This window comes from Calidris pugnax, unplaced genomic scaffold (assembly GCF_001431845.1).
Source record: "Calidris pugnax isolate Ruff unplaced genomic scaffold, ASM143184v1 scaffold426, whole genome shotgun sequence".
Classification (NCBI taxonomy): Eukaryota; Metazoa; Chordata; class Aves; order Charadriiformes; family Scolopacidae; genus Calidris; species Calidris pugnax.
The window spans coordinates 1-22400 of NW_015091145.1; the positions used below are offsets into that span (position 1 = coordinate 1).

Genomic DNA, 22400 nt, shown 5'->3' on the forward strand with positions numbered 1-22400 from the left:
AAAACACTTGTTTAGGGATTTTATTTGTTATAACTCCCCACTGCACGAAAAAGGAGCTGCTGGAAGCACTAAGGAATTATTTTGGTCCTTTTATCTCTCCGGGCAACCTGCCATTTTTATCTGAGCCTTTCTTGATAGGATACACTCAAACTGCCAGGTTAGCAGCTCCTCAAATGTTTTGGTTCATCAGTAGATTTTATTCCCATATAAATATGAACTTACAGCTTCTACTTCACTGCAAATAACTTACAGACCTCTCTCTGTTCTACACACCATACTTTCGCTCAAACTGAAGTTTCAGGGATTCTCTCACCTCCACTATACATTTATATATTACCCATGGGAAAAAATGTATTTCTTTGGATATCAAAAGTCTTTCCAAGACTTGGAAAATCCACGAGTCATGCACACCACCTGTGCAGACACAAGATTAAGTGCTTATTATCCTCTTAACATCCTTAAACAACTCTGGCAAAGCTCCCGTCCCCCTCTTTGGAGAGTGTTGGAAGTTCTTGTGCAAACGTCTTGCCTAAAACATGTGTTTCACATGCTGGGGTCAAGCCTAACTTGCCCAGACTACATTAAATTTGGTTAAAGAGGATGTGTCTATACGACAATATCTGTGATAATGTACAATATTCAGTGAGCTTCAGCCCAGGAATTGGGGGCCCTGCCTTCTAGTTCCACCTCCGAGATTTGAGCCGTTCCTCAAACTACTCAGGGGGACCACACGAAGCCAGAAGACCAAAGTAGATGTTTACCATCTTACCTGTCTTCTGCTGAGCCTGGGTGGCTCTATAGTGAAAATCCAGAAATCGTAGCACCAGGCAGAGGGTATTAACAGAGTCTGTAACCAAAATATGGCAGGAAAAACTCTCCTTGGAGGAAGGAGAGGGCATCCTGGATTCTGAGATGGGAGGGACTCTTCATCGGGGAGGGGAGCCATGGAACGAGGGGGAGCCATGGAACGAGGGGGAAATCTCCCAAACTGAAAGATGGGAGATTGAGGTGGGATCTCGGGTAGAAATTCTTTGGTGTGAGGGTGGTGAGAGCCTGGCCCAGGTCGCCCAGAGAAGCTGTGGCTGCCCCATCCCTGGAGGGGTTCAAGGCCAGGTTGGAGGGGGCTTGGAGCAACCTGGTCTGGTGGGAGGTGTCCCTGCCCATGGCAGGGGGTTGGAACTAGATGTTCTTCAAGGTCCCTTCCATCCCGAACCATTCTGTGATTCTATAATTCTGATTCTACCACCTGATGCTCCTTCTGCTCGTTCTCCAAAGACTGTGTGACACAAAAAGCATAAATAGTCACTGAACTGGGCACAGATTCGCAAATAACTGGTGACAGTTTGTCCAATCACGTGTTTTTGTTATTTTTCTGGATCTGTACAGTCAACTTCCATGTACTTGAAGCCAAGAAACTCCAACGTGTTTTCTGTGATTGAGCAAATTCTCCTCTGGACACAACGTTCCTGTACCATTAGCAACCTCTCTCTCCATACTTAAGTTGCCCTTTTTCCTTCTGACATAAACGTGGAGCAACGTACTCATTTTAAATATTTAAATATCAACGTATAGATGAGTTGATTCATACCACCATACCATGTTTTCATGAAGATGTCGAAACATTCCCCCAAGTGGAGTTTCCATGTGAAACACTGTGTTTTTAGATGGGGTTTGGTCTTGGCCAACGTCTGTTTTCCTGGAATGGGCCTGTTGTCGGTCAACCCAGCATCTAATCAAACAATAATTTCCCTGACTTGTCGTAAATATTTATCCTCTAAATGGCTCGCTGGGATTTGCTACATCTGGGGTGTATGTTCTTATTTCTGACAGACACTTGAGGAGCTGGAATGCCACGGGCCGGTGATGTCCGAGCAAACCCGAGCAGAACTGGAGCAGAAAATAGATGAAGCCAGAGAGAGTATTCGCAAGGCTGAGGTAAGAAAGGAAATCATTTTGGCACGTTCAGCTTCTCACCGCAGAAAGATTTATGTTCCAGCTGTTTAATTTTATTGGTGGAAACGGGAGCTTTTAGCATCAAAGAGAAGGGAATTTTAAGATGTCTTTTTTTTTTTCCCTTGATTTCATACTTCTCAAATCACCGAATCGACTTAATGAAAGACTCGAGATTAGAAGAATAATATTAAAAATCACCCCTGATGAGGAGTGATTAAACTTGCCGTGTTTCCCGCTATTGTGCAAAGGTCAAGAGTCTATATATTTAGGGCCTTTGTCTTAAATAGAGTAAAAACAACCTCATGTTTGTTAGTTCCCTTCTGCTTGATGGAATTAATACCAGATAATGGTATTAATTTTCTGTCTTCACGCTTTTTGGCTTTTAGAAGGAGCTGCCCCTCACTGATGTTGTAGTGTTTTTTGATATACATATTAATTTGGGATGTCGATGGGAAAACAGTTGAAATAATCTTTGTAGCTCTTTCTGCTTCTTCTCTGAAGCACTTTAGAAAAGGTTACTGAGGTTTGTGAGACCTGTTTTGGGTTAAGAAAGACTTGGGAGAAGATAAACTGGCTTCATATTTGATTGCAAGTGTTGGGTGGGTAAAAGTTAACTGTTTTCATGGCCAGTGATTCAAAAGAACCTATTGGGAGCACCAGGAACTAATCTATTAGTTTTCAGCTGAGCGGGTTGCTTAATTAAAACTGGAGAGCAAACGTAATTGTTTCAGTGAAGTGCTTCTCATTCCGCTGGATATTCGGAGCACCTGATGTCATTAGGAATGTGATTTACAGTTCAAGAGGTTAGAAAATACAGAGTAAAAATATTCCTCCTACTGGCGGTGAAAAACGTGAGGCTCTTTTTTTAAAACAAAGCCAGAATGAACAGAAAGTGTTTTAAAATGCAATTGCCTTTTCTTTTGAGTAAACTATTTCAAGCAAGACTCTGCTCCAAAGCGCTTCGGTGAATGTAGAGTTAATGGTTAAATATGCAGGGACAGAGAGCGTGAGAGTGGAAGATAAAAAGCGGCAGCAGAAAGAAATAAAATGGGGATGAGGAGCTGCCGAGGAGACGGTTCTTGCACAAAAATATCATAAAAGGTACAAACGAAATCAGTCTGGAACTCAAGTGTTTGCGAGTCTTACGAATGCATAATTAACAGAACCCAATCAATCAGTGGCAAATGAGCAAAGAGGTGACACGTTTCCTCGGGGGAGGCGGCGGAGAGAAAAAACGGACAGGATTATTTTGGGATTTTTTAAATTCTGGAAAGTTAAAAAAAGTTTGAAAGCGGGAGCTGGAACGGTCGTGGCTGAGAGGGGTCTCCGTGGTAGAAATGAGATGGGGCATCCTGGAGGGATGTAATAAGTTTTGGTGCCATGTCTGGAAGCATTTGATGATAACATGTAGATTTTATTTTGGTTAATATAAGGGGAGACCTTCTGGCTCTCTCCCAACTCCCTGAGAGGAGGGTGTAGCCAGGGGGGGTCGGTCTCTTCTCCCAAGGAACAGGCCATGGGACAAGAGGAAATGGCCTGAAGTTGCACCAGGGGAGGTTTAAGGTGGATATTGGGCAAAAATTCTTCCTGGAAAGGGTTGTTCAAGCCTTGGAAGAGGCTGCCCAGGAAGTCACCAGCCCTGCAGGGATTTCAAAGCTGGGCAGATGTGGTGCTGAGGGATATGGGTCAGTGGTGGGTTTGTCAGTGTTGGGTTGATGGTTGGACTCGATGATCTGAAAGGTCCCTTCCAACCCAGACCATCCTGTGATTCTGTGATTCTATACTGTTGTTTCTTGCTCAGACCATTCTGTGATTTTGTAATTCTGTGATTCTATACTGTTGTTTCTTGCTATGATGGTCAAGACTTAGACATGGAAAACCCTTGATTATTCTGAGTGAAGCACCTAGAGAAGAGCACACCATGATGACAGGGCTGGCAGGGTATGAATTTTGTAACCTTGAGATAATTTCCTCAAGTCTATCAACCTGCCATACCTGTAATTGCAGAGTTACTGTTTTTAAAGGACCCTGTGTGTACTCTTGGCGCTTCGGAGACATGGACATTTTGCTGAATGTTCTTTGTAGGTCACACACATTTTCTCTTCTCTCGTGGTGCGTTAGATAGCACGTACCATCATTCCTCATTCCAGAGACGTTCTCCCTTCTTCCTTTTGTTTTATTTGTGTTTTTCTCTTGAAATGCATTTTATTTTTATTTCCTTTCTTGAGTGGCGTCCTGTTGTCCTTCCCTGGTTTGTCTCCTTGACCTGCTCTTTGCTGCTTTTTCCTTTGCAAATCTACCCTTTTCCTTTTCTTTCTTCATCATTTCTGAAGGGGAAGAGAACTTCACGAGCACGTTGGGCTTAAATTTTGCTTTTCTTCTGGCAAAGCTATTTTGGTCACCACTAGACTCTTCCATTTGTGTTTTACTCCCAGGGGAATTTTACATTCTTGACACACTGATTCTTGACTCTTGGAAGACAAAGCGATCTCTACCAACGTGAGCTGAGTCAGAGCCTTTTGGAGATGATACATATTGGTGATGTGGTTTCTCCAGGGGGTATTGTGCATAGATGTGTTCATCTCATTGCCCTCGTCCTCAGAGACTCTCAGTCTTTTGAAATCTAACAGGTGAGAGGAACTGAGGAACTCTGCCATATGTGTAAGGCTGAGAGAGTTGGGGGGCTTCAGCCTGGAGAAGAGAAGGCTCCGGGGAGGCCTTGGAGCTCCTTCCAGTCCCTCAAGGGGCTCCAGGAAAGCTGGGGAGGGACTCTTGATGAGGGAGGGGAGCCCTAGGAGGAGGGGGAAGGGTTTGACCCTGAAAGAGGGGAGATGGAGATGAGATGTGGGGAAGAACTTCTTTGGTGGGAGGGTGGTGAGAGCCTGGCCCAGGTTGCCCAGAGAAGTTGTGGCTGCCCCATCCCTGGAGGGGTTCAAGGGCAGGTTGGAGGGGGCTTGGAGCAACCTGGTCTGGTGGGAGGTGTCCCTGCCCAGGGCTGGTGGTTGGACTGGATGGTCTTTAAGGTCCCTTCCAACCCAAACCATTCAGTGATTCTGTGATTCTGTGGTTCTGTGTTGGTTTGCTTGGAATATTGTACCTCCTCCTCAGTTGTGGAGCTAAAGATGATCTTTTAAGATCTCTTCCCACGCAAACCTTTCTATGACTCTATGATTTTTATATTTTCTAACAAGCACAATGGGTATGGAATAAGCATGATTTGAAGGTCCAGCGAAGAAATGCAGTTTTCGTGCGGGTGCAACCAACGCATACTGAAGAAATCTGCATTTTTATCTCCTTCAAGATGTAGTGCCTGGACAGAAAACCTGAGATTGGTGGCAGAGGACTAAAATTGGCTGTGGTTAGTGCTACAACCCGGAGTTTAGATCCAGAGGAGCCTCCATCCTTGTCAAACCAGCGTTTAAACCGCTGCTGCGTCGGGGTTGGCTTCGATAATGGCAAACACCGAGAGCAGACGGTGCTTGAAACATCGTCTGTAAAGGAGGTCAACACCTTCAAAATTCAGTAATTGGAGAAAATAAATTATTCTCGTAGCTCTTTTGCACTTAACCAAGCAACTGGGGTAACTGAAGTAGAACTTCTGTGTTTTTAAGCTTTCATTTTTGTGACAAGAGTGAGGAAGGTCGGGGTTTTACGGCTGTTAGTTCAGGCAGTTGGATGGATCTGATTTGCCTTAAAATATCTTCGCGTTTCTCCGCTGTCTCTTTTTCTTTAAACTAAGAGAGACACAAATTTACCGTCTCCACTCAGCTGTGGTGCAGAAATAAGGGGTAAAAAAAAAAGTTGCAGCTATTTCTTTGGTTTCTATAACCATTATGGTTTAGTGATGATGCTCCTTGGTTGTTGTGTGGGTGTCTATTTTTGTCAGTTAGGTTGACGGTTGGACAAGATGATCTTTAAGGTCTCTTCCAACCTAGAAGATTCTGTGATTCTGTGATTTTTTTCAACCTTTAGCCTGGACCCTGAGGCTGGGTTACTTCGATCCTTCTTCTTCTCGTCTTACTTCGTCTCTATCCAACTAAAGCCCCAATACTTTGATGGCCCCAGCGTGAGTCTCCTTCACCAGTAGAGTTGGTCCCGTGGCTCCCGTCGTTCTTCTCAACCATCACGGGAGATTTCCCCATTTGTGCTCAGGTCTGTGCTCAAAGAAGGTCCCGGAGCCTCCGTGGCCATTAATCCTATTTCCACTTAATTATAAGGGGCTGCGTTTTTTCTCATCATTAGGATATCTACGACTCTCAAGAGAGTGTTTGTACCAGATAAGATTTGATTAAGACTCATTACGGGGCTGTTTACTCCGTTTGATGAGTTCAGAAGCTTAGGTCCATCTCGAATCGTAAACGGAGGGCTGGTTTCTCCCTCCCCTTATATTTGGCCATGAATATTTATTCCTCTGCTGTGATAAGGGTTGTGTTCGCTGGCTGGGCTCCTCTTCTGTCTTAAGATCTCATCTATTAATCCTGTGCTGCATGTGGTCCTACAGCATCTCAAGTAGATGCAGCTACGTCTCAGCCCAGTGTTATTTGTGTGTTCTTGGGGTTGAACCTATCAGCTGCAGGAGCAGTGTCGTTCTCTGCTCATGAGAAATGTGAGAAAAGCTTAATTCCCTATGTTTCCCTAAAATAAATGGAAGAGAATGAGGCTTCCAACCCTCCCACCCCCCTAAAAAAAGGTTGAATTTGTGAGATGTCACTTGCTGCCATCTACGGCTTCACTCAGGAAACATATGCTTGGGAGAGCCGTGCTCCGTCAACAGATTGTCTTCTCAGCAGGAGATTTGTGGGAGCTGGTGGACTTTCCGGCCAGGCAGATTGAGGACTAGCCTGGAAAAATGCCGTCGACATCCAAAAATCAGGAATTTTGAGCTCTTTTGGTGAAAAGCAGAGATGAGAATGTCGTTATTGAGATCATCCTCAATGATGGAGCCGTATTCTGGAGATGTGCAAGCCCTAGTACTTCTAACAGCTGTATCCAAACATTGAATCAATCTGACCTCAGTCTTGCAAAAATGATACTACCATATTTCCGAGTTTCAATCTAGAATTAATACTTTCTGATAATTATTTCTCAGAGACTTGCTGTAAATGAGAAATTTGGAGAGCGTGCAGTAGGCTCAGGTCCTGCTGGAGTATTGCACGGCATGTATTTTTGACCAACCTGCCTGTTTGGGCATGAGCAACGAGAAAGGAATTCTTCAGAAGAGCTGGGGTGTATGTATTTATGATGATGATAAAGGATATTTTTTTCATTAGTGGACATTTAACAGAGGAATATATTTCGTGGGATGAAAGGGCAAAAACAAACAGGGATGTTTTGAAGCCAATGATGAAATAAAGTCATGAAGATTCCTGGTTGGATATAGTCAACTGAAGCTCTCAATAGCTCTTATAGATCCCTCTGTACTGTAAAGGCTACATATCCTTATATATGGAAACAAATGGAGAAGTCATTTTGAAAACATCCTACAAATAATCATCATCATGACTTTAAATGTTGCTGAGATGAAGCATGATTGCTGTAGGACTTTGAGCAGTAGATTGTCTCTCACATCTTCTTGGTAAAGGAATCGGGGATTAGTCTGGGCTAGAAGAATATTAACATTGCTTGTTTTGTAGATTTTATCTTTTTTATTATTATTATTTATTCAGTTCTTTTGGAAGGTGGATCACACTGAAAAATCCAACTCAGTTCCTTAAAGCTACGCTTTGAATGCAGTGGAGTTTCATGGAGTCGTTCAGGTTGGGGGCTTTGTGGTGTCTCTTGTCCAGCTTCTGCTCAAATCTTACTGAATCTTTTGGCTACGAAATGTGGGCAACATCTTTCACTAATATTAAGAGCCAATATTCATTACCAGGACCGCAGAGAAATGTGTTAATAACGGTTTGCATACATACATTTTAGATACGTTCCGTTTTCTACCTACAGAATTTGGGTCGTTTCCATTCAGTCCCGTTACCAGCAGCCTGGGAACAACTAAAACCCTACAAAATACTTCACTGCTGCTCTCATTTCTTCATCTCACAGAATCACAGAATGATCTGGGGTTGGAAGGGACCTCTGGAGATCATCCAGTCCAACCCCCTGCCAGAGCAGGGCCACCCAGAGCAGGTCCCACAGGAATGTGTCCAGGTGGGGTTTGAATGTCTCCAGAGAAGGAGACTCCACCACCTCTCTGGGCAGCCTCTGCCAGGGCTCTGCCACTCTCACAGTGAAGAAGTTCCTCCTCATGTTGAGACGGAACTTCTTATGGTCAAGTTTGTGCCCATTCCCTCTTGTCCTGTCCCTGGGCACCACTGGAAAAAGACTGGCCCCATCCTCCTGACACCCACCCTTTAATGATTTAGAGGTGTTGATCAGATCCCCCCTCAGTCTTCTCTTCTCCAGACTAAAAAGACCCAAGTCCCTCAGCCTTTCCTTGTAAGAGAGATGCTCCAGGCCCCTCATCATCTTTGTAGCCTCTGCTAGACCTTCTCCAGCAGGTTCCCTGTCCTTCTGGAACTGGGGAGCCCAAAACTGGTCCCAGTGCTCCAGATGGGGCTTCACCAGGGCATCTCCTTCCCCACCAACCTCTTTCTGTGTTTAGGAATCTCTAATATTTTTATATGCTTGAGCTTGGAAAAAAAAAATCAGCCTACGCAGGTGGGCTCTTCTCCACGAAGAGCTTCACCTCTGTGTTCTTACCCTTGGCGTTCGCTCTTGAGGCGCGTTATCTGTGTCAGCGTTTCATTTCCTGTTTGCTTCACCCTCCCACTCTCGTTTGATTTAACTCCACGCAGGATATTTAGCATATAAATTAACGAACTCTGCCGTAAATAGCTGGAGAAACATCCCGCCCATCCTCCCACTTGGGGAAAAAAAAAAAAAAAAAAGAAAATAAAGCAACCACTCGGCGTTGTGTTGAAAAATGTCATTTATTTTGCTCGTTCCCCAGCTGGAACAGAAAAAATGTTGGGTTTAGGGTTTTTTTGGTCCCAGCCAGGTGGATTTCCAGGGGTTGGTGGTTCCAGTTTGCTGCCGTCGCTCCCTTGCAAGCAGTGGCTGAGCTTCGCCTGGAGCCAGGTAACAAGTGATGAATTTTTTGGCTGCAGAGAAGACAAAGGAAAAACAGGCTACAGCAGAGAGAACATCGTCCCTACCTGCTGGTTATAAATCTCTGGCATCTTATGGTTTTGATTTACAGTGCTGGGGGTGAACCCCACACAGCTGGAATTGCTGGTGGGCTCCCCTTTGCAAGGATGAGCTAAATTCAACCCCTCAGGGATCAAAATGTGGCCACCAGGACCAGGGAGGGGATTCTGCCCCTCTGCTCCTCTCTGAGGACACCCACCTGGAGCACTGTGTCCAGCTTTGGAGTCCTCAGCACAAGGAGAGACATGGACCTGTTGGAGCAGGGTCGGAGGAGGCCCCCATGGAGATGCTGGGAGGGCTGGAGCCCCTCTGCTGGGAGGACAGGCTGAGAGAGTTGGGGGGGGGTTCAGCCTGGAGAATCACAGAATCACAGAATCTTCTAGGTTGGAAGGGACCTTAAAGATCATCTTGTCCAACCGTCAACCTAACTGACAAAAATAGACACCCACACAACAAACAAGAAGCATCACCATCACTAAACCAGACCTCCCAGCACTACATCAACCTGTCTTTTGAACACCTCCAGGGATGGTGCCTCAACCACCTCCCTGAGAAGAGAAAGTCCAGGGAGACCTTGGAGCCCCTTCCAGTCCCTTCTTTAGAAGGGGGGCTCCAGGAAAGCTGGGGAGGGACTCTTGACGAGGGAGGGGAGCCCTAGGAGGAGGGGGAAGGGTTTGACCCTGAAAGAGGGGAGATGGAGCTGAGATGTGGGGAAGAACTTGTTTGGTGTGAGGGTGGTGAGAGCCTGGCCCAGGTTGCCCAGAGAAGCTGTAGCTGCCCCATCCCTGGAGGGGTTCAAGGCCAGGTTGGAGGGGGCTTTGAGTAACCTGGTCTGGTGGGAGGTGTCCCTGCCCAGGGCTGGGGGTTGGAATGAGATGATCTTTAAGGTCCCTTCCAACCCAAACCATTCCAGGATTCTATGGTGATATTTTAAGTGACTCATTTTGGGTAGGATTATTATTTTTTCCCCTTGGGCTGCTGTTGGCAAAGGCTCTTTCCACCACCCCCCATCAAGAAGGCAGTGAAAGCTGAGCTTGGTGGATTATTTGCTGGTGCACCCCTACTTTAACAGCACTGGGCTGTGATGTCAAACTGATCTGCCTGGGAGGGTTTACATTGGCTTTTGAGAAATTTGTGGCATTCTAATGCCTTTTTTTTCCTGTACTCAGTGAATTCCACCCATCACTGTGCAAATAATTCTTGTGGCACATTATTTTTCATTAAGAGAATTATTTCATGTTAATGGGGTTTTTTTTTCATTTAAAAAAAACAGTCCAGAGTTTAAACAAAAATGTTTCTAAATGAGGAAAAAAATAAATAGAATATGTTTCCAGAGCATTTAGCCAAAACCATCCCATGTTGCTTTCTTCTTGGCTAAAACAATTTGCCAAATGAGACAGTCCAGCCCTTGTAATGACTTTGTTCCTAGAAAAATATTGCAGTGGAATAAGATATTTCTCACAAAAGATCGGTTAGGTTTCCTTGTAATCCTAATTTAATCTGGTTTTAGTATCTCAGCACCCTCATATGTTTAAGCTTGGCCTAAAATCAATAATTCGGGGGTTTTTAAGCTAAAAATTATTGGGTTCAGGTTCTTTAGCACTGATCAAAAAGCGGAGGGGATGCTCAGCAGGGGGAGAAGCCCTGTCCCGTGGGCAGGGGCGTCGTGAGCTTCTTCTGGGGCCTGAAAAATGGTGGAAAATAAAGCAACTCTGCTTTCAGAACCCTCCATTCAAACCTGCTCTACCAATCAGAAACCCAAATATTTAAGGGGCCACGTTAGACCAGCTTTGCTGGATTTCTGTGGTTGTTTTTTCACCCCCAACACTTTTATAAACCATTTTTAAAGCCTTGTAACCGAGGTGTTTGTGGGATGTAAATGAACATTTGGTTTCTTCAGGGCCCTTTTCCTTCTGGGAAGAGAGGACCAGCGATACATAATGTGTTTTTGCTGGTTTTAATTTCCACGACTTCCAAAAGCAGTTGTTTATCTTCATCTTGTGCAAGCTGTAGGTCGAGAGCCTTCGCTTAATTAAGGCTGGAAGAGTAAATAAACAAAACTCTGCCTTCTTCCATGTAGAACAACGACAGGCATGTGAGGAATAGATAACAGTATTTATATTTTTTCAAACTTGGGAGGTTTTTTAGTTTTTTTTTTTTTTTTCCTTTCATCTTCTTCTAACCTACCACCAGCTACGGCAGAAGAACGACTCAGAGAAGCAGGAACCACCCAGGACTCTGTTGGTAAACTTTGTGGGTGGCTGAGGGCTTTTAAATCAGTGCAAAGATAGCCCAGTCCTTGGCTATTAAATAGAGATCGGTAAATAGTGACTTTAAGGAGCGATTTTGCTTTTAAAAGGGAAAATATTTGTCCTACGGCGAGACTTAAGAACAATGAAATTTGGGCAGCGAGTGCCGGATTCCGGCATTCCTGAGCTTTCGAAACTCCACCGCCTTCCTGGAGGTACTTGATGTTGCTGGGAAGGGAAGTGGGTACTCGATTGAAAAAAAAAAAATCAGTGCAGGTCACTCCGTGGGGAAGTTCGGGCTCTGCATCTGCTGGAGTCCCTTCTGCTGAGAGGGAAAATCAATGTTTGAAGTCTAGGTTTAGTTTTTAATGTGAAATATATCACAGAATGATCTGGGGTTGGAAGGGACAAAGCCTGGGTTTAGTTTTTAATGTGAAATATATCGCAGAATGACCTGGGGTTGGAAGGGACCTCTGGAGATCATCCAGTCGAATCCCCTGCCAGAGCAGGGCCACCCAGAGCAGGTCCCACAGGAACATGTCCAGGTGGGGTTTGAATGTCTCCAGAGAAGGAGACTCCACCACCTCTCTGGGCAGCATCTTCCAGGGCTCTGCCACCCTCACAGCAAAGAAGTTCCTCCTCATGTTGAGATGGAACTTCTTCTGTTCAAGTTTGTGCCCGTTCCCTCTTGTCCTGTCCCTGGGCACCACTGAGAAAAGCCTGGCCCCATCCTCCTGACACCCACCCTTGAAGGATTTAGAGGTGTTGATCAGATCCCCCCTCAGCCTTCTCTTCTTCAGATTGAAAAGACCCAAGTCCCTCCACCTTTCCTCATGAGAAAGACGTTCCAGTCCCCTCATCATCTTTGTAGCCCTAATATATGATCTTTTGGAGGCCTTTGAGAGATAGGACTTCTTTTCGTGATGATTTTGTGGTCTTGCAGCGTAGTGTGAAGCAGTGATTTCTCAGCAAGCACACCCCATCTCTTCCTAGTGCAACTCATCCCTCTCTGGATGCCTCCTCCCCACGTCAGAGAGGGGAGGAGAAGACCAGTCAGGCTGGAGTAGCATCCTTCGTGCAAGGTGGATCCTACCTTGTCCCCAACTGCAGGAATAAAAGCACACGTTCAGCAAAGCTTGGAAACATCAGTATTTCCTCTGGGTGATCCCTTATTTCCCTCTTATTTCCCATTTTATTCCAGTGTAATCAGAGAATCATAGAATGGTTTGAGTTGGAAGGGACCTTAAAGATCATCAAGTAATGAAAACATCAAACCCCTTATTTAGACATGGTGATATTTGAATATATTGTGATATTTGAATGTATTTTGAAATATGGAGCTATTCCCATGTGAGAAGCAGAGTAATGTTATACTACTGCCTATTTTTTTTCATTTTTCTTTTTCATACTGGTAGGAAGCTGTTAACTCTGGTCTACCAGTAGAATTATTTCAGTAAATATATAGATATATATATGCTTGTAAATAACATTATACATCTTTCAAGTGCAGGCCTGACCTAATAGTGTGAGCACTTTTCTGGCACGGAATGAAACTCAAAACATTTGTGGTTTGGAACAAACATTTGTTGAATATTAAAGAGCACGATGTGTAAATAGAGCTGGGGGGATGGGGGGAGGAGGGGGGAAAGGGCTTGGGTTTGCTGGGTACCTCGGAATTAAAACCTCTTGTCTGAAGTGGAGTGGAGGATCTTGAAGCAGTGGGGTTTATTTTAGCTGACAAGTTTGGACAAACAACAAACTGAGCGTTAATAGGAACTCCCCGTGTTGATGGGCTGATGGGGCTGGCTGTTGCGTAACTCCGGCTAATTGGAAATTGCATAACGAGGGAAAACAGCAAAACAACCCGGCGGAGCGTTTCCCACGGAGTTGGGTTGATGGCAAGCTTAAAGTCCTTCCTGAGGAGTCCACCAAAGGGTGTTGGTGGGTGAGAAGATCAACGTGAGCCATCAACGTGGGCTGGAAGCCCAGAAACCCCCCCATCTTGGGCTGCATCCCCAGCAGCGTGGCCAGCAGGGCTGGGGGGGGATTCTGCCCCTCTGCTCCGCTCTGGGGAGACACCCCCCACCCAGTGCTGCCTCCAGCTCTGGGGCCACCAACGTAGGAAGGACATGGACCTGTTGGAGCGGGGCCAGAGGAGGCCACCATGGAGATGTTGGGAGGGCTGGAGCCCCTCTGCTGGGAGGACAGGCTGAGAGAGTTGTGGGGGTTCAACCTGGAGAAGAGAAGGCTCCAGGGAGACCTTGGAGCCCCTTCCAGTCCCTCAAGGTGGGGCTCCAGGAGAGATGGGGAGGGACTCTTGATGAGGGAGGGGAGCCCTAGGACAAGGGGTAATGGTTTTAAACTGAAAGATGGGAGATGTAGTTGAGATATCAAGAACTTCTTTGGTGTGAGGGTGGTGAGAGCCTGGCCCAGGTTGCCCCGAGAAGCTGTGGCTGCCCCATCACAGAATCACAGAATCTTCTAGGTTGGAAGGGACCTCAAAGATCGTCTTGTCCAACCGTCAACCAAAGTGACAAAAATAGACACCTGCACAACAAACCAGAAGCATCACCATCACTAAACCATACCTCCCAGCACTACATCAACCTGGCTTTTGAACACCTCCATCCCTGGAGGGGTTCAAGGCCAGTTTGGAGGGGGCTTGGAGCAACTTGGTCTGGTGGGAGGTGTCCCTGCCCAGGGCAGGGGGGTTGGAACTTGATGATCTTTAAGGTCCCTTCCAACCCAAACCATTCAATGATAACGCCAGAAAGCAAAGGCAAATTAGGGGAGAGCTACTTTACTCCCCAGGTATAGAGACATGGAGGCACTTCAGATCGGTGATGTCAGAAGATGAGAAGTTTCTCATTAACAAGCTGAAGCAAATGACTGGCGTTGATGCAGATTAGTGCCATTATCAACAGGAGAGAGGTGTGTTCAGGAATTTCCATACCTGGATTTGGATTTTAGATGCAGCCCTCCTGTGCTAACAGCCTTGGTTTAAACATGTTTTCTCTGTTTAGCCTGGTACAGTGAAAAAGCCACTTCTCAATTCGATAAGTCCTCCTAAAGCAAAGTTTTCCAATGAAAAAGTTAATAATTAGTTAAAATTATTATTTTTTCCGTGTTCTGTCAGCTTTAAAATATACACACTAATATAAGTAGGGGCCAGAGGATAGAAAACAAGTGAGAGGTATTGCCTTTCTAAGACCAATAAAGGGATAAAATGCCTATTCCATTCACCTCTGGAGCTCAAAACTCCACCCCCACCCAAGGCTCCTTATTTCAAACCTTCTCAAAGGTATTGCTTTTGTAAATATTTACAGATTTTGGGCTGGGGCTTGGGCCGTACTGACTCACAAGGTTCATAAGGTTTTCAGAAAATAATTGATGCCACAATTAGACTGGGAGGATCTGCCTTTCAAATGTAAATACTGGTGTGTGGATCCGTCTTTGGACTCTTTATTAATTTTATATCAGTATTTTCTGAATCTTCGCCTGAAGTCTTGTGAGGCATATTACTATATTTTGCTCTTTTTTTCTCATTTTCTGGGCTGTACAAACAGTATTTATGGTACCTGTTAATCATTCACCTGAAGATCACTCCCAGGGAGAAGTGGAGAAACTCCACTGGCCAAGTGGCTTTGGCTTTTCCCATGGGAAATACTTCTCAGGCTTGTCCAATCCTCCCATCCCCGAAGATAATGATGTGGGGGAGCACGTGCCTGCAGCTCTCCCCCTCTGAAGATGCAGTTCATCTATAAATCTTACTCTAATAATAACTTACCTACTCTCTAAAAAAAAAAAAAATCACATTTCTTCTACATGGAATAAAAAGTAATCTCTCTCCAAAGGAGTTTCATTGAAACAGCCTTAAAGTCACCTTCACAAATAGTTTTTAAATGCAAATGGATCCATGTTTGGAGGTTCAGCTGAATGAAGGTCATAGTCTTTTATATATTTATATATTTTATATATTTATTTTTTGACTTGCCTTCTTAATAGGAAGACAGACGGGGCTCTGAGCACCTGGCCTAATGGGAGGTGTCTCTGCCCGTGGCAGGGGGTTGGAAATCCATGACCTTTAAGGTCTCCTCTTGTTTGACAGAACAAGAGGGAACGGCTTCAAGCTCCAACAGGGCAGGTTTAGAGTGGACATTAGGAAGGAATTTTTCACAGAAAGAGTGGTCGGGCATTGGAACAGGCTGCCCAGGGAGGGGGTGGAGTCACCATCCCTGGATGTGTTTAAGGGACGTTTAGATGGGGTACTGAGGGATATGGTGTAGGGGAGGACTTTGTAGAGTAGGGTAGATGGTTGGACTCGATGATCCCAAGGGTCTCTTCCAACCTGAATGATTCTATGATTCTATGATTCTGTGATCCCTTCCAACTCAAACCATTCTGTGATTCTATAACAGTAAAGTGTGTCAAAAACCACAAAAAATACCAGTATCATTTCAACACACACAATTTTGTATCTCATAAGGATATTTGTAAGAGAGATAAAAATCTATGTAGCACCAATTGGCTTTTTAATTCAGTGTACATCTATTCTTCCAAAGTCTATTGTGCTTCAGCCACTACAGAAAAAGCGATTTCCCTCTAATTTTCGCTTAGACCCATCTATTTTTGCTGGTTTTGCTTGGTTTCCCAGTGCTGCTGGTAACTTGATCTATCAATACGGGCAGCGATGCTGAAGTGAAGGCACTTCTGATCCCCGTGGAAGGGTGAGAATGGAGAGGAAATCTTCAGTGGGTTTCTGGTGTCGCCTCCATCAGTGACTCACCGAAGGGACCTTTGGTAAATCCCATGATTTTTGTTCTTCTGATGAGCAAGTGCAACAGGATGATGATGGTCGGGCTGGACTGGACATAAATATCCTTGATTTTATCCCTAGGTTTGCCCCCCGCTTTGTGATGCGATCTTTGAAATTCTACTTTTCTTTTCTTAAAATTCTGTTTCGCTTTTCCTGAAATTCTGTTTTCACTGAATTTCACTGAATTTCACTGAATTTTAGAGTTGGAAGGAACCATAGAGATCATCTAGTCCAACTCCCCTGCTGAAGCAGGATTGCCCAGAGCTTGTCAGAGCATAGAATCATAGAATCATAGAATCATTCAGGTTGGAAGAGACCCTTGGGATCATCGAGTCCAACCATCTACCCTGCTCTACAAAGTCCTCCCCTACACCATGTCCCTCAGCACTGCATCTAAACGTCCCTTAAACACATCCAGGGATGGTGACTCAACCCCCTCCCTGGGCAGCCTGTTCCAATGCCCGACCACTCTTTCTGTGAAGAATTCCTTCCTAATGTTCAATCTAAACCTCCCCTGTTGGAGCTTGAAGCCGTTCCCTCTCGTTCTATTGTTAATTACCTGTGAGAAGAGACCAGCACCAACCTCTCTACAGTGTCCTTTCAAGTAGTTGTAGAGAGTGATGAGGTCTCCCCTCAGCCTCCTCTTCCTCATACTGAACAGCCCCAGCTCCTTCAGCCGCTCTTCGTATGATTTGTCTTCTAGGCCCTTCACTAGTTTCGTTGCCCTCCTCTGCACTCGCTCCAGCACCTCGATATCTCTCTTGTATTGAGGTGCCCAAAACTGGACACAATACTCGAGGTGTGGCCTCACCAGTGCCGAGTACAGGGGGATAATCACCTCCCTACTTCTGCTGGTCACACTATTTTTGATACGAGCCAGAATGCCATTGGCTTTCTTGGCCACCTGGGCACACTGCCGGCTCATATTCAGCCGTTTGTCAATTAGAACCCCCAGGTCTCTTTCCTCCAGGCAGCTTTCCAGCCACACTTCCCCCAGCCTGTAGCGCTGCATGGGGTTATTGTGGCCCAAGTGCAGAACCTGGCACTTGCCCTTGTTGAAACTCATGCCATTGATCTTGGCCCAGTGATCCAATCTATCTAGGTCCCTCTGTAGGGCTTCCCTATCCTCCTGGGAATCAACACTCCTGCTTAACTTGGTGTCATCTGAGAACTTGCTGATGATACACCCTATGTCCTTATCGAGATCATCAATAAAGATGTTAAACAGAAATGGTCCTAACACTGAGCCCTGAGGCACACCACTAGTGACCAGCCGCCAGCTGGATTTGAATCCATTGAGCACCACTCTTTGGGACCTTCCAGTCAGCCAGTGCTTGATCCAACAGATCGTATGCTCGTCCAGGCCGTGTGAAGCCAGTTTTTCCAGCAGATTTGTATGGGGGACAGTGTCAAATGCTTTTTGAAAATCCAGGTATACAATATCAACAGCCTTTCCCTCGTCCAATAATCTGGTTATCTTGTCATAGAAGGAGATCAAGTTCGTCTGGCAGGACCTGCCTTTCATAAACCCATGCTGACTAGGCCTGATCCCCTGGTTGCCCATTATGTGGGTTTTGATGGCATTCAAGATAACCTGTTCCATGACTTTCCCTGGTATTGAGGTTAGGCTGACCGGTCTATAGTTTCCTGGATCCTCCTTCTTGCCTTTTTTGTAGATGGGTGTTACATTTGCCACCCTCCAGTCCATTGGGACCTCTCCAGTCTGCCATGACTTCCTGTAAATGATGGAAAGCGGTTTGGCGAGCACGTCTGCCAACTCTTTCAGCACTCTTGGGTGCAGCCCATCCGGTCCAGGCAGGTCTTGAAAATCTCCAAAGAAGGGGACTCCACAACCCCCCTGGGCAGCCTGTTCCAGGGCTCTGTCACCCTCACTGTGAAGAAGTTTCTCCTCATGTTTGAGTGGAACCTCTTATGTTCCAACTTGTGCCCGTTGCCCCTCGTCCTCTCACTGGGAACCACTGAAAAGAGTCTGGCTCCCTCCTCCTTCAACCCTCCCTTGAGATACTTGTAGGCGTTGATAAGGTCTCCCCTCAGCCTTCTCTTCTCCAGACTAAAGAGTCCCAGCTCTCTCAGCCTCTCCTCATAAGGGAGATGCTCCAGTCCTTGAATCATCTTTGTTGCCCTTCGCTGGACTCTTTCCAGTAGTTCCCTGTCCCTCTTGAACTGGGGAGCCCAGAACTGGACGCAGGATTCCAGTTGTGGCCTCCCCAGTGCAGAGTAGAGGGGGAGAATGACCTCCCTTGACCTGCTGGCCACACTCTTCCCTATGCAACCCAAGATACCATTGGCCTTCCTGGCCACAAGAGCACACTGTTTACTCATTGTCATTTTACTGTCCACCAGGACCCCTAAATCTTTCTCTTCAGTAGTTGCCTCCAGCAGGTCCACCCCTAACCTGTACTGGTACCTGACATTTTTCTTCCCCAGGTGCAGGACCCTACACTTTTCCCTGTTGAACCTCATGAGGTTCTTCCTTGCCCAGCCCTCCAGCCTGTCCAAGTCTCGCTGGATGGCAGCACGGCCCTCCGGGGTGTCAGCCTTTACTTGAAATTCTGAATTTCGCTTTTCTCAAAATTCTGAATTTCTTCCTGCTGCTCTTTCCTTTCTTTCTGTTTAGATTGTTAAATAATTTGGATCAGGGTGGTGCTTTGCCATGAGTTAGTTAAAGCCTTGGCTCCGTTGGCCAGAAGACATGCCAGGATGCTGAAGCCAACCCAGCTGTCGGAAAACCGAAATTTTCGTTCTGTTCTAAAGACAAAACTCGTGAGATTGTTGGTTGAAGTGTGTTATTTGTTTAATTTGGGAATTATTAAGATATTCTGTTTCCATAACAAATACACTTCCTGTCATCTCTGGAAAATGCTGATGGAAAATAGCTTCATTTGGGGGTTGGTGGGTTTGTGTGTGTGTGTGTCACATCACATTTATTTGTGTATCACATCCCGTTCAGTCCCCAGCCAGAGGGCGTCAGGATCTGCTGCCAGGATTATGCCTAATTTTAAAAATACCGTGAAGCGCTGGGTTTTGTCTGAGTTTTTGCACTCTGAAAATAATCTAAACTGAGCAACTGTTAGAACGTAGAGATTGGAGCCACCAGTTAAGTAGTGGTTGGAAAACTGCCTGGTGGGAAAGGACCTGGGGGTGTTGGTGGACATCCTGACTGGATATGAGCCAGCAGCGTGCCCAGGTGGCCAAGAAGGCCACCAGCATCCTGGCTTGTATCAGGAACGGTGTGGCCAGCAGGACTGGGGCAATGACCATCCCCCTGGACTGGGCACTGGGGAGGCCCCACCTCGAGGGCTGGGTCCAGTTTTGGACACCTCACCACAAAAACGATCTTGAGGGGCTGGAGCGTGTCCACAGAAGGGACACGCTGGTGAGGGGTCTGGAGCACAAGACTTGCGATGGTCTGGAGCACAAGTCTTGTGAGGACCAACTGAGGGAGCTGGGGGTGTTGAGCCTGGAGAAAAGGAGGCTGCGGGGAGACCTTCTGGCTCTCTCCAACTCCCTGAAAGGAGGGTGTAGCCAGGGGGGGTTGGTCTCTTCTCCCAAGGAACAGGCCATGGGACAAGGGGAAACGGCCTCAAGTTGCACCAGGGGATCCTGACTGGATATGAGCCAGCAGCGTGCCCAGGTGGCCAAGAAGGCCACCAGCATCCTGGCTTGTATCAGGAACGGTGTGGCCAGCAGGACTGGGGCAATGACCATCCCCCTGGACTGGGCACTGGGGAGGCCCCACCTCGAGGGCTGGGTCCAGTTTTGGACACCTCACCACAAAAACGATCTTGAGGGGCTGGAGCGTGTCCACAGAAGGGACACGCTGGTGAGGGGTCTGGAGCACAAGACTTGCGATGGTCTGGAGCACAAGTCTTGTGAGGACCAACTGAGGGAGCTGGGGGTGTTGAGCCTGGAGAAAAGGAGGCTGCGGGGAGACCTTCTGGCTCTCTCCAACTCCCTGAAAGGAGGGTGTAGCCAGGGGGGGTTGGTCTCTTCTCCCAAGGAACAGGCCATGGGACAAGGGGAAACGGCCTCAAGTTGCACCAGGGAGGTTTAGGATGGAGATTAGGAGGAATTTCTTTACTGAAAGGGTTGTCAAACCTTGGCAGATGCTGCCCAGGGCAGTGGTGGAGTCACCATCCCTGGAGGGATTTCAAAGCCGGGCAGACGTGGTGCTGAGGGACATGGGTCAGTGGTGGGTTTGTCAGTGTTGAGTTGATGGTTGGACTTGATGAAAGGTCCCTTCCAGCTTCAACCTATCAAATTCTATGATTCTAATATATTAATAGAAAATTAGCACGAACTAATAGGTGTTATTTCAAAACCACCAGCTTGTGAAAGTGGCTGTGCCTGTAGTTTTACATCTCAAGGAAACCATCCCCCGTCTCTTGGCTCGCGCCGTGTTCCCGCAGGCGAGGAAATGAAGAACTGGCCTCGTTTCCGCGTGGAGCAGCTTTTGGAGCCACCTATTTGTGTAATTTCCTTAATTTGCGGGATCAGGAACTAACACATTTGTTTGGTGGCGAGGAGCAAAATGTAATCTTGGAAGAATTCTGACCCGTTGCGTTGTTTATTCCTGCAGATAATTAAGCTGAAAGCGGAAGCCCGTCTTGACCTGCTGAAGCAGATCGGTGTGTCCGTGGACACGTGGCTCAAAAGTGCCATGAACCAAGTGATGGAAGAACTGGAAAATGAACGTTGGGCCAGCCTGCCTTCGGTGACCAACAACGGCTCTTCACACCTGGTAAGGGTTTCCGACTTGTAAATCCAATAGAAAACCAGATCCATCATATTGGGTTGGTTGGTTGCTCACTGGAAAAATCTTATTGCATTACATCGCTGAATTTCATGTAGGAAACCCCAAAAAAATATGGATTTCTGGGGTTTGTTCCTGAGTTTGATTTTTCTGACTTTGGATAAGTGCCATAACGTTAATTTGCCATCTCCTGGAAAGGAAAACGTGCGCGTGTTTCTTTGAAGTTTCATTAATAGTTGCCGGTGTTATCGGAGATGCTTGGATGAAAGGCTGGGGTTGGTTTTTTTCCCCAAATATTGAGAAAAATATCAACTCCGCATCATCTCTTCCGGAGTCGTTTGTGTGCAGATCGCAGTGAAAGTCAATCAAGAAAGCAAAGGGAGTTTTCCAAATTGATTTGGGTAGTTGAGATGAAAATTTGATTCATGAAAAATCAGTGAAAGATTTGGAAAATGGACTGTCTGTTCCTTTGAGCAGGGTCAGATGGTTCCCTTAAGGAATTTCATAGAATTATAGAATGGTTCGAGTTGGAAGGGACATTAAAGATCAAGTTCCAACCCCCCTGCCCTGGGCAGGGACACCTCCCACCGGACCAGGTTGCTCCAAGTGGATTTGGTGTGGATGTAGATGTTACCACTCTTCACCTGTGAGTTGCTGCCCCGTTGTTTGAGATACAGTCAATGTTTGACATTTTCTAGATGAATAATTAGTTTCACCTCAAGCAGTTAAGGATTTAAATCAGAACGAAGCACAAACTTGATCGCTTCTGAATTTCTTGCCCAGAGAAGCTGTGGCTGCCCCATCCCTGGAGGGGTTCAAGGCCAGGTTGGAGGGGGCTTGGAGCAACCTGGTGTGGTGGGAGGTGTCCCTGCCCAGGGCGGGGGGTTGGAACTAGATGATCTTTAGGTCCCTTCCAACTTGAACCATTCTTTTATTCTCTGATTTCATCCAAAGAGTTGGTAACTTTGAAAACTGTTCAATTCAGTTACCTGAGTATGGCTCACTCTGCCTGAAGTCCCGCTAGATCTTTTGAATATTTCATCCAATATCCCCCAAATTGAACTAAAACCCAACTTGGATCGATGGGAGGCTGGTAATGATTTTGTTCTCGGTAACACGTAAGAGTAATTGTGTTTGTAACGTCTGTAGTTGGTTTGCAAAATTGGCCTGAGACATTTCTCACCTGTTAAGCTTGGAAGAAAGCACATTTTTATTCAATTCAAGAAAGAATAAAAAGCAAACTCATTTCTCATTTCTCTCCCCTCTCCTCTCCTGAAGAATGATACGTTTTAAAAAAACATAGAGATCACTGAGTCGAGCAGCTGCCTGAACCCACCCTGTTCAGAAAACAGGAACTGCTAAAAGAGCTGATATTCCCCTTTTTTGACATTGAGAGGCTGGAGCGGGTCCAGAGAAGGGCAACGGAGCTGGTGAGGGGTCTGGAGCACAAGGAGAAGGGTCT

General features: G+C 46.1%; 1 protein-coding gene across 1 annotated transcript in view; it reads left to right on the top strand.

Annotated features, from left to right (window-relative positions):
- Positions 1 to 1827: 1827 nt before the first annotated feature.
- The window catches only part of FCHSD2 (FCH and double SH3 domains 2), a gene marked incomplete at its 5' end in the record, with an annotated part of 36808 nt that continues 16235 nt past the window's right edge, over positions 1828 to 22400 (top strand). The window contains 2 exons of the mRNA XM_014958905.1: positions 1828 to 1935; positions 20765 to 20926. Coding sequence (XP_014814391.1) covers positions 1828 to 1935; positions 20765 to 20926 — 270 coding nt within the window. The remainder of the gene's footprint in view (positions 1936 to 20764; positions 20927 to 22400) is intronic.